The following is a 10,895-nucleotide window of genomic DNA, read 5'->3' on the forward strand; positions in this document are numbered from 1 at the left end:
CCTGCAATACTGGGGCAGGGGTGTGGGAGAGACTTTTCTATTACTTTCCAATTACAATCTGATGGCAAAACTTCAGTGGCACATAGGTGCTATAGAGGCAGCTCTTAGCAGCCACCAGTAGTTTAAGGATGAGTCATTTCTTACTAAGCTTGCTCTCCATCCTGAGATCCAGTTCAACACCAGAATCACCAGATTTTGAGCTGATCATTAAAAAAAATAAAATCACTACACAGTCTTTTCAGCAGAGATTTTTGAGAGAATGAATAGACGATGTGAGTTGTAGGAAGACTTGGCTCTTTCCCTTGACTCAGTGTGATAACAGGATTGTGTGTTGGGGGAAAGTAGGTTCTCTGCTGACTCTTGGTTTCCTTCCCAAGACATTTACAGAAAAGGTTGATCTGAATAACCAAGCCAGTCTTCTCCTCACCTGGACCAAACACTCATGCAAGTCACTGAGGACACTGCTGCTTCTGAGGCTCATGGATATGAGAACTATAGATTTCCATCTGGCAGTGGAACAGTGATTCCATCTTTATGAGGCACTAAGTAAGTTTAAACAGATTTTTTTTGCATATAGATTACTCCCAAGAGGGCAGTACAGAGTGGGCAGCTGGTCCCACGTCAAACAGAAATTTAAGGCACGGGAAAAGAAGAGGGGAGAAAAAGTTATTACCGCTGGTGTGAGTCTTGCCTGCACCAGAGTCATCACCAGCTTTAGGTTAACACTTCTGATGACAGTCTAAGCCTGAAGAGTGCTATAAAATCCCAAGAAGATTAACAAAGGAAGCATCCTTACTCCAGAGGAGCTGCAGGCTGCAAAAGCACATCTTTTCTTCTGCTCAGAACAGCTATTGCAGCAAGTGCAGACTACAGCCCATGACTGCTCAGAGACTCTAGAAAGCTGCCTTCTTCCTTGGGACTGCCCCTGGACAAGAGGAGTGAAGGAAGGACAGCCGTCAGGTTCAGCTTACAATTCATCAGAAACCAAGGTAACTTCTAGCCCTTTTCCTCACAAAGAAAGAATTAAGAAGTCAGCTTGAAGAAATAAAAGTATAACTCACTGATACCTTTGGCTGCAATCTACCTCCCTTTCATGGCAGCTTTTCAGCAATACCCCTCAAAATAACATACCATGATACAGCCCACAGAAGGGGAAACTGAGGCATGGTTGGCCTTGTTTTAGGCTATTCAGAGAGTGACGAAAATGGGAAAAGAATCCATCTCACACCAGACCAGTCCACTCCCTCCTACAGGTCAACGGCCTGCAGCTTAAACCACCAAGAAGTCTGTGTGTCCATATAAAAAGAAAATACTAAGTGTAATAGGAAGAAAACCTTCCATTACAACAAGCTGCAAGTAATGCCAAGGACATTTTACAAACTTGCTATAGCTTTTCTAAAAGAAGAAGAAACCTCATGGAAACAAGATTACTTTTTGTACCTTTTCTTAAAGTCTTAACCACTCTACACTGTTTCTAAGCATTAACATGACTATGCTCATACAGCAACCCTTCACTCACGGTACTGAAGGCAGTTCCATGCAACCATGTACGCAGGTTAACAGTAAACTCAAGTATAAATTGCAGTTCACACCAGAGGCTTTTAGTCAGTCATTCTGATGGGGCAAAAACTTTCCAGAGCCAATAAAGCAAGTACATTTCACATCTGGTGCACACCAGACTTATGAGTGACTTTGATAGAATGCTGCTGTGAGCAAAATGTGTTTCAGCACTCTGCCTTTACCAGGGGAATTACAGTGTTCTCATTAAGATGATAGAAATAAAGAGCTGAGTGGCAATAAAAGAGAAAAACAGGAAAATAAAGTGTGGCATGACCCATTTAATAATAAAATGGCTAGTTTAATAGATGTTCTTGGATATACTCAAAAAGGGATCTAGCTCATGCTCCTTTCTCAACATGATGGGAGCTTTGCCACAGGCTGAGATGAGATCCAGTCTAATGCATGCACCACACGCAGCAAGGAGCTTCTGGTAGGAACCTAGGACTTCCCTGTTGCTATTCAGAAGGTAAAATAGTTTTAATGTATAAATTGCTAATGCATGTCCAGCTCTGCTAAGGGATATTCAGACATACATATGGTAATGAACACTTCTGCTGATTTAAGGTGCGGGATGACAGTAAAGAATAAAGAAGCTCTTAATGGCAGAATCTGCCTTTCAGAGGGGAGTCCCTGAGCACAACCTGGGCAGCTTCTGTGCTCTTTGTAAAGCAGCAGAGCAGCAAGATAAGCAAATCGTCCATGTGGTAGTCTTCAAGATGATTATTTAGAAGGTAGAGGGTTCCTAGAACTCTCTCACAAATGACAAATATTTTCCTTGTTTACGAGAAATCAGCCCAATTCTTCTATCTCTACACTTACATGTTTACAGACTTTTTTTTTTTATGATCACAAACTAGTCAATAAGCAAAAGAGACAGAACTGAGCCTATATAAAAAGAAGATATTCTCATGGTTACGTGATTACCAAAGGAATCAAGAGGGCTACTTTTATTCTGGTTCTGCTACAATTCACTGCCTGAATGTGGACAAGTCACAGACTCCAGTTGGGTTCATTCACTTTTCCAACTGTGAATTTGCAAAGCACTGACGGCCAGCCACCACTGTGCTTGGTTCCATGGAAAAGCCTGTGAATAAACAGAACTTTAAACACAGTCCGTGCCAGTGTGCAGTTACGCTGTAATATAACCCCGGGCTCATAAGGTATCACTAGCGGCAGCCCCATGTCTGGGAGGAATACCACACGTAGCAGTACGCATCAGATTTGAGATATCTAGACTCCCTGGAACCAAAGGCTTAGTCTCCTGGCAGGATTAGCGCAGCCCTTCACTCTTGGAGGCAGCATACAATTCTCTCTCTTCAAAATGTTAACCAAGGAGCTCCTACAAAAACATCCCAGCTCAGCCTGTGATAATCAAAGTACAAGACCGGGAACATATTACCTCATTTTCCAGTCTGGGGGAAGACACAAAAAAACCCCTTCCTCTCAATCACAGCCAAGGCAGCAGTACCTTCACCTGACCAATCTGTTTGCTATTTGCAGCAAATTACCCTTGAAACATCCAGTTGGTAGCCTGTTTCTCTGGAACAAAATAGCATCACAGACTCTGCTAGTTGGAGAGAGTCTTAGACACAGACTAAAAAGATATTTGCTGCTAAAAAATACCTGTTGTTCAGGCCTCTTATCCATCCCACATCAAAACACTCTTCTTTTAGTCCTGCACTTGTTAATGGACTAGATTCAGAAAAATATCTGCTATCTTTTGGGGAAACTATGGAAGAGAAATTTAAAAGGAGGCTGCTAGGCATCAATAATTGTTCTCTTGCAAAGGTGATTTTTCAGCAAGGTTGCTGCCAGATTCACATCACACCTTAAAAACAAAAGCCTATTTTCACCAGGAGTCTTCCTCCTTCCCTCACCAATACATTTCATACCAGAGGCTGGCAGGTTCTGCCCAAAGTCGCTCTCCATCTCACTGTAGGTCATGCTAATGTCCCTCTCTAATCTCACCTACCCACTTAGGGATCACAGCGACCTCTCTGCAGACCACGTGTAACATGGGGAAGCAGCTACATGGAAGCTCCCCATGGAGCTTGCATCCAGGATCCATCAGTGTGCAACTTCAACACTGCAGCCACAACTAATACCACAGGAGGGTGTAGGGTACAAGCTCTCCCAATATTCCAATTTTATTATGGTGAAATGGGCACCACCCATAAGGGAGACAGAAGCTATACACCTGACTGTCTGTCTGCTGATCCCTCACCTGGCACTGGGTTGGGCCTCCGTCCTCAACCGAGCTGCTGATTTTCCTGAAGGTTGTAGGAACTTAATAATCCTTAGGACTTTAAACTCTGTCAGATTCGTTGTATTAGCCTGTAAATACTAGCTTGAGATTAGCCAAGGGCTTTCAACACTTTGGTGATTGAAGATATCTAGTAAACAGAGAATATGACTGCAAAAGTTCTGTTTTCTAGAGAAAATGCATCCAGCTCTGGGGTCCCCAGTACAAGACAGACATGGACCTGTTGTGGCCTCCTCTGGACTTGCTCCAAAGATGCTCAGAGGGCTGGAGCACCTCTCCTATGAAGACAGGCTGAGAGAATTGGGGTTGTTCAGCCTGGATAAAAGAAAGCTCCAGGGAGACCTTACAGCACCTTCCAGTACCTGAAGGGGCCTACAGGAAAACTGGAGAGGGACTGTTTACAAGGGCATGGAGTGACAGGACAAGGGGTAATGGGTTTAAGATGAAGAAGGGGAGATTTAGATTAGATGTTAGGAAGAAATTCTTCCCTGTGAGGGCAGTGAGGCCCTGGCACAGGTTGCCCAGAGAAGCCGTGGATGCCCCATCCCTCGAAGTGTTCAAGGCCAGGTTGGATGGGGCTTTGGGCAATGTGGTCTAGTGGAGGGTGTCCCTGCCCATGGCAGGAGGGGTTGGAACTAGATAATCTTTAAGGTCCCTTCCAACCAAAAACACTTTACAATAAAACAAGCCAACTGAGGACTACTCCAGTGCACCCGTGGCCCACATGAGAAGTTAGTGGGAAGCTCTCCACAGGTTTCACTCTGCACTGGATTCAGTTGAGCACACTGCTTTCCAGCATCACCCTCAGATGCCCACTGCTCTTCCCCTCCTCTACTTAAACTGACAACTGAAGCCTTCAGGAGAGATGCTTCAACGTTTGTGTGTTGTTAAAATGTATAATAAAATGAGCCCCAACGTCCTACAGAGAGAGAGAAAGAGCGTGTGTGTAGGGGGGGAGGGTTGTATGAAGATATATTCACTTATAACAGCTACCAGATGAAAACACTGGAAAACACTTCAGTACTTAATTAAGAGGGCACAAGACAGGAGGCATTACTGCCTGGCAATATATCATTAAAACACGCAAGCTTTGGTGGAGCTGACTATACTTAACGAACAGGGAAGATCAATATAAGCCACTTTTCCTCAGCTTTCCTCTGCTCCAATCATCCTCTTCAAAAGAAACCTTTATGAGCTAAAATTTAAAAGCTTATTACCCTCGCTCACCTTCTCTCATGCTATTTATTTTCTGAGAGCTTGTTTTTCAATAGGAAAGTTCAATATGATACAAGAACACAATGAAACCTCTCTGAAGCATCACAGCATCGACACCTTCCTTCTGGAAGCACACAATTTTCCCCCCAAGTTTCATCTACAGTACTAGAGTTTTATAGAAAATGTAGATCAATTTAATTGAAGTTTGAAGAGCTTCTTCCAGAAAGAGCTCAGGAAACAGGGTTAAGCGTACATCAAAATGGACAAAAAGCCTTGTTTTCCCTCTTTTTTTTTTTAACTAGCTTTCATATTTAGCTCTCAAAGACAAGTGCGATCTGATGCCTCTACCAGCACAAGAGAACGGTACCATAATTCAAGCTTCAAAATGCCATTTCTGCAAATCTCCTCTTACCACAAAACAAGGAATGATTCCTTGCTCATTGATGACTTTACAGTCATGCGTCATCTCAAAGCGAAGTTAAAGATCACCAGCACTGTGCAATTGCTTGCAGCCGTAAGTGTTGCCATAAGAAATCAGCCCAATGGCCTATCAGATCTTGTCCCTAAGACAGAAACTCATAGTAGAAAACATATCTAAAACTCATTTAAGATAAGAAGTGTTTCCATCAGGCTCAGCAGGCTTTGAACTGAACTACTTTAAAAAAGATGTGAAAAAAATAATAAAGCAACAACCCAAATTGACATTTATACCACACACCTACAGGCAATTATGCTAGCATGAGGCAGCTAGAGATTGTTTTATGAGATGGATAGTCTTTGCTTTTTTTATTCCAGTTCTTGTAAACATTTTCTTAAAACATGTAAGAGTCAGGGATGTGACTTCATTATTTAGATAGATACATGGTCATTTAGAAGAGTTTATTCATTTTTTGACATTATAATGTACTTTATCCCCTGACAACGAATTCTACAGGATAATTGTAGAATATACAAAAAAATCTTTTCTTACTACACGCGTGTTACTTTTCCATTTCATTGTGGTCACACATTGTTCAGGAACCGTATGAGAAGGCAAAAGGGAACAGCACACTACTCATCAACTTTCACAAATATTAAGTACTGCAGACCTACTACTTAACTACACAAAAGCTAAGTTCTGTTGACAGTATCTCTCCAAGGTGTTACCTCTGCCTTTCCTTATGACAACGGTCCTGAATTCATATGCAAGGTAACTCTTAATTCGGAAGGCACAATGTATTAGCCAGCCTGCCCGAGGATCCCTACAGCTGGTCAGCAAACAAACGTTCCTTAACGACTCGGTTACTAATTTGCTTTCTAAGAAAGGGATCCTTTACAGAAGGAAGCCCCTGCTTCAAATACCTAGCAAAGGGATCACACCGGTCTTACGCGTGGGGAAAAAAGGTCTGGTGCTTACGGCGGCAATCAATAAGCAATACCTGCACAATGTAAAAACCGAAAAGTCATTGCGGTCTCTTTTCCCAGGAAGTCTTTCAAAATTATTTTACTAAGAGGCATGCCAAATCCGCCCGGTTCCCCACTACCTGCGACTGGCAAGACAGCCGGCCGAAGAGAGCCGCGGTGCACCGGCTTTTCGCAAGCGGGCGCGCAGCCCCCGACAGCAGCACCGGAGCCGGGGGGGACCCCGCCGCCCGCGGGGAGCCCCACCGCTCCGAGGGCGCAGGCAGAGGCGAGCCCGGCCGGCACGACCCCCGCCCCCCACCCAGCCGCAACCCTCGCCCCGCGGCGCGCACACACACACCCCCCCACCCCCGGGCGCGGGTCGGTACTGACCGGCCGTGGGCACGTCGGGGACCAGCTTGAGGGGCCCGATCTGCCGGAGCTGAAACGCCGTCCGCACTTCGTGGCAGCTGGGGGACTTGCCCGCCGCCACCCCGCCGCACAGCCCCGCCGCCGCCAGCAGCCACAGCCCCAGGACCCCGCGGCTCCCGTCAGCTGCCATCTCGCACCCCCGGCGGCCGCGGGCCGGGCCGGAGCGCTGCGGGGCGCGGGCCGTGTGCCGGGCGGCGGTGGCGGGCGCCAGTCCCGGCGGCGGCGCTGCCCCCGCCCGCCTCCCGCGCTCCTCCTCGGCGAGTGCGGCCGCCGCCGCCCGCCCCCGCCCCTCCCCGCGGGGTCCGAGGGGGCGCCGCCGCCCCCCGCTCATTGGCTTCTGCCGTAATTAGGGGGAGAACGGAGAGAGGAGAGGAAAGAGCCCTGATGGGCGCCTCCGGTACAGCCGCGCTGACACCGCGCCCGGACCGGCCCGAGGGCTTCAGCCTTGGGCAGCGCTGATGGAGAGGGGGTGCTGAAGACCTCGGGCGATGCTTGGTCCCCCTCCAGCCCCACCGAGGGCTCCCCCACGGCGCTAACCCACGCGAGGCAGCAAAAGGTAGCTGCGGGGACTGCCGATGTGCTGCTGCGCAGCCTCACGGAAAGTTGAATGCAAAAGTTTCTACAGAGCATCCGTGCAGTCTCTGCAGGCCGTGAAGGTCAATTCGAGTTGCCAAAGAGCCTCGAAAGAAGGGAGATGCGCTCTCTCAGACACTCTCTCTCTGCATGTAGTTGTCAAGAAAAACAGGTATGGAGTGCCAACAGAGCAGTAGACATTAAAACCCTAAGCCCAGCAGGTTGGAAAAATCATGCATGCTTTGCTTCAATTCTGAAATTCCTACCCTATGACATGGAGGCCAGGGAAGAATCTTCACAAGACAAGTATTACCTCCAGCCAACAGTCACTGCAGAGACTAGGAAGAACTCTGCACCAGGAAACATATCCTTAATAATCAACTGCACAGATAAATGGTTGATTTGTGCAAAAACCAGCAGCAGTTACGTCCCATATTGTTTTGGGGGACATAGACCCCCCCTTCCTGGGGCTAAGACTGCCTTGAGAGCGGCTGGTGTCACCATCAGAGGTCCTCTGCAATCTTTTCACTGCCCTAACCCTGCTTCAGTATCAACTGCTTTACCACACATTTCAGCACAGAACTACGCTCAGCATCGATGAATATTTTCCATTTCACAAAAACACTCAGTTTCCAGAGAAGCCAAACACAAGAAGTATCCCACAAACCGCCCCATTAGCACAGTACCGTTCAGGCATACGGAGCACGTTACGAGCTACACGAATTAGTATTGTCTGAGGCCATTATTTCTGATTTCTTTAAGGTTACTTGCAACCCTCAGGATGCTTCTAATGTGCTCCCGGAGCAACAGGGGAGCCTACCTGCAGCTAATCTAACCATTATACATTCCCATAGGTAGTAATGAGAGGCTGAGCTCAGTGATGTAGATAGTTGCCTGAGTTGTATTTTAATAGCTAGAAGCGCAAATCCTTTAAGCAATTTGCTTGTATTAACTATGTTTCTATCAAGACAGCAAGAGATTAATTCTCTTTTTTTGAAAAACAAACAGAAAACCCCCAATTCGATTCAGAACAATGTGTTGGGTTTGCGTGGCAAGGTTTTAACTTCTAAGCTAAAAAACAAAATGGAAGAACACACCAGCCATATAATCAGGCTTCTATATTCAAAAGCAGAGAAAAAGTCACCTTAAACCCCTCCTGCTCACCCCAGTCGGAGCTGCATTTCTTCACTTGTCCTGCAGCTCTCAAAGGTCCCCACAAGAGCCCAGGACAGCACACCCCAAAGGGCTGACCCCCAGGAAGCCCAGAGCCCACAGACACTGATACAGGTTAGCTTTGTTTTCCGCTCGATATGGGTTATAGCACCAGCAAGGTTTAAGTCACATACACATGCATGCACTAACAGGATCAGGCCCCAGATTGAGGTACCAACAGATAAAGAGACACAAGGAAATAATCGGTATCAGTGAAAGAACAATTAGCATTGTAAGGCGCAGCACCCCGGCTGCCTACCTGTTGTCCAGCATGTGGTTTTATGAACCCAAGGAAGAGGAACAAGTTGTCCCAGTTGCATTTTGTGTAACCTCAGGCCCAATCCTAAAAGATTTTATTCGGACAATACTCCCATTGACTTCTGTGGGAGTTCTACCAGAAAAGAAATGGCAGGATGATGGATCTGATGAATAATTTACTTGACAAATAACAGCATTATTTGGCATATACATTATTCTATGAACAGCATCTAATCAGTCCTGTGCAAGGGCCTGAGGCACTTAATTCAGTGGGATTTTTGCCATTGTTTTCAGTGGGTGGCAAATTCAAATCCCAAACGGCTAATTCTTTTCTGACATGACTGTTATTTTAGTGCCTCATCTTTACATGATGGATGTTCTATTTCTCACGTGTCTTTTTCAGGCTATGTTATGGCATGTTGCTTATCTGTATTTCTTAATTGGTCCTCATATTGTTAGCAGACGACAGTCCACTACATTATCATCTCCAGTTCCCCTCCTCTCCTCAAAATCCTGCTAAAGAACCTGAATTATACATGCACACAAATACAACAAAAACCTTAGTGTCAGTGAACTGGAATGTCCATATATATAATACTGGTTACTTCAATACATAAGGAAATATTTATGTTTCTAACGGTTTTGTAATAACTATATTAAGAAGCATGAATTAATGATGGCCTGTTATGTTTTTCAGGTTAAAGTTTGAATTTTTTCCCCTCTGCAAAAAATACATAGACTCCCCCACCCCGTACACTGTTTGGATGTAGGTTTTTGTCACTGATTACATTTTTTCCTTTATTTTTTTTAATGTAGTGCAGATAGGAGAAAGGGAAAATGAAAAGTTTGAGGCTAATTTAGGAAATGGGCATTTCTTGATCACTGACATGTCTGAATACATTTAAATATGCCTTTTTAGTTAAAAGAAATGTTTTAGAACATGTTGCTTAGAATCACCCATAACAATAAGATGGTCATTATCACCTTTAATAGTCACAGGTGATGTGCATGCACACACACTCACACAGCTAAATGCTGGCCTCCCTGACAGCCCTGCATCTCTGAGCTGACACTTAACTATCACACCTCTTTCTGACACTACTTTGGTGACAAATTATAACCTTACAGCACCAATGAGCATGCAAGATTGCTGCTCGAACCCACTGAGAGAGTGTGAAGTGACAGGCACCTTAGGTGCTTCCCCTACAAAATGCTGATCAGACCCAGTGTCATGTTTGGGCACAACTGACTTCCCGGAGGACTGAGAACACACACCACAGGCAGAATACAGCAGACCCCAAGTAATTTAGGTCTTATTTCTCCAAAACACATGCTCCACATACAGCAGGGCAGTCAGATTTACTTTAGTGGAGGTAGTCAGGTGCTTAATGACAAACACATGCCTAAATGCTTTGCTGGAAGGGGGCTACAGATAACAGACAAGCCATTTAACCAATTATTGTACATGACATTCTACCACACTTCAGCAATTTGCTGGGAACAATCACAGTTTACCTTGTCAACAGGTGTCTTCTTGTTTTAACAAATGAATATTTATTAACTGTACATCACTGAGAACTGTATCAGTCCTTCTTACAATGAATAGCAATATAAATCTGCCCAAACAATCCGCTCAGCCTTAATCCTGCTAAAGTGACCACAATACTCAGCATGAGCTTTGGATGTGTAAGAAAAGCTGGGATCAGGCCTAGAAACAGGGTTTTGTATGCCTGTTGCCTCGAGCCCTTCTCTTGTTGAATATAGCTGGAGTTTTGCCAGCAATTTAAATGGAAGCTGGACTAATTCCCTTATGTTTAAGATAAGCTCATCTCCAGCACTGGACTTTCCACCAATGGGACTTAACAGGCACAAGGTCTGCTCTTGCCAATTCAGCTGCCAGAGTGAAGCCTTACTGCGTGCGTCTCAGCCATTCCAAGAAAGCTAGTAATCTGGGTTTATAAGCCTTATTTTATCTTTAAAGGTCCATTTTCCAAGGTACCTG

At 45.3% G+C, this 10,895-nt stretch overlaps 1 protein-coding gene across 3 annotated transcripts in view; it reads right to left on the reverse strand.

Annotated features, from left to right (window-relative positions):
* The window catches only part of LOC129209973 (glypican-5-like), a 385,983-nt gene extending 378,891 nt beyond the window's left edge, over positions 1–7,092 (reverse strand). For all 3 annotated transcript variants that reach the window (XM_054835341.1, XM_054835339.1, XM_054835340.1), the window contains exon 1: positions 6,812–7,092. In XM_054835341.1, coding sequence (XP_054691316.1) covers positions 6,812–6,980 — 169 coding nt within the window. In that variant the 5' untranslated portion in view covers positions 6,981–7,092. The remainder of the gene's footprint in view (positions 1–6,811) is intronic.
* Between the last annotated feature and the right edge of the window lie 3,803 nt (positions 7,093–10,895).

Source organism: Grus americana, chromosome 9 (assembly GCF_028858705.1).
Source record: "Grus americana isolate bGruAme1 chromosome 9, bGruAme1.mat, whole genome shotgun sequence".
In the NCBI taxonomy this organism is placed as follows: domain Eukaryota; kingdom Metazoa; phylum Chordata; class Aves; order Gruiformes; family Gruidae; genus Grus; species Grus americana.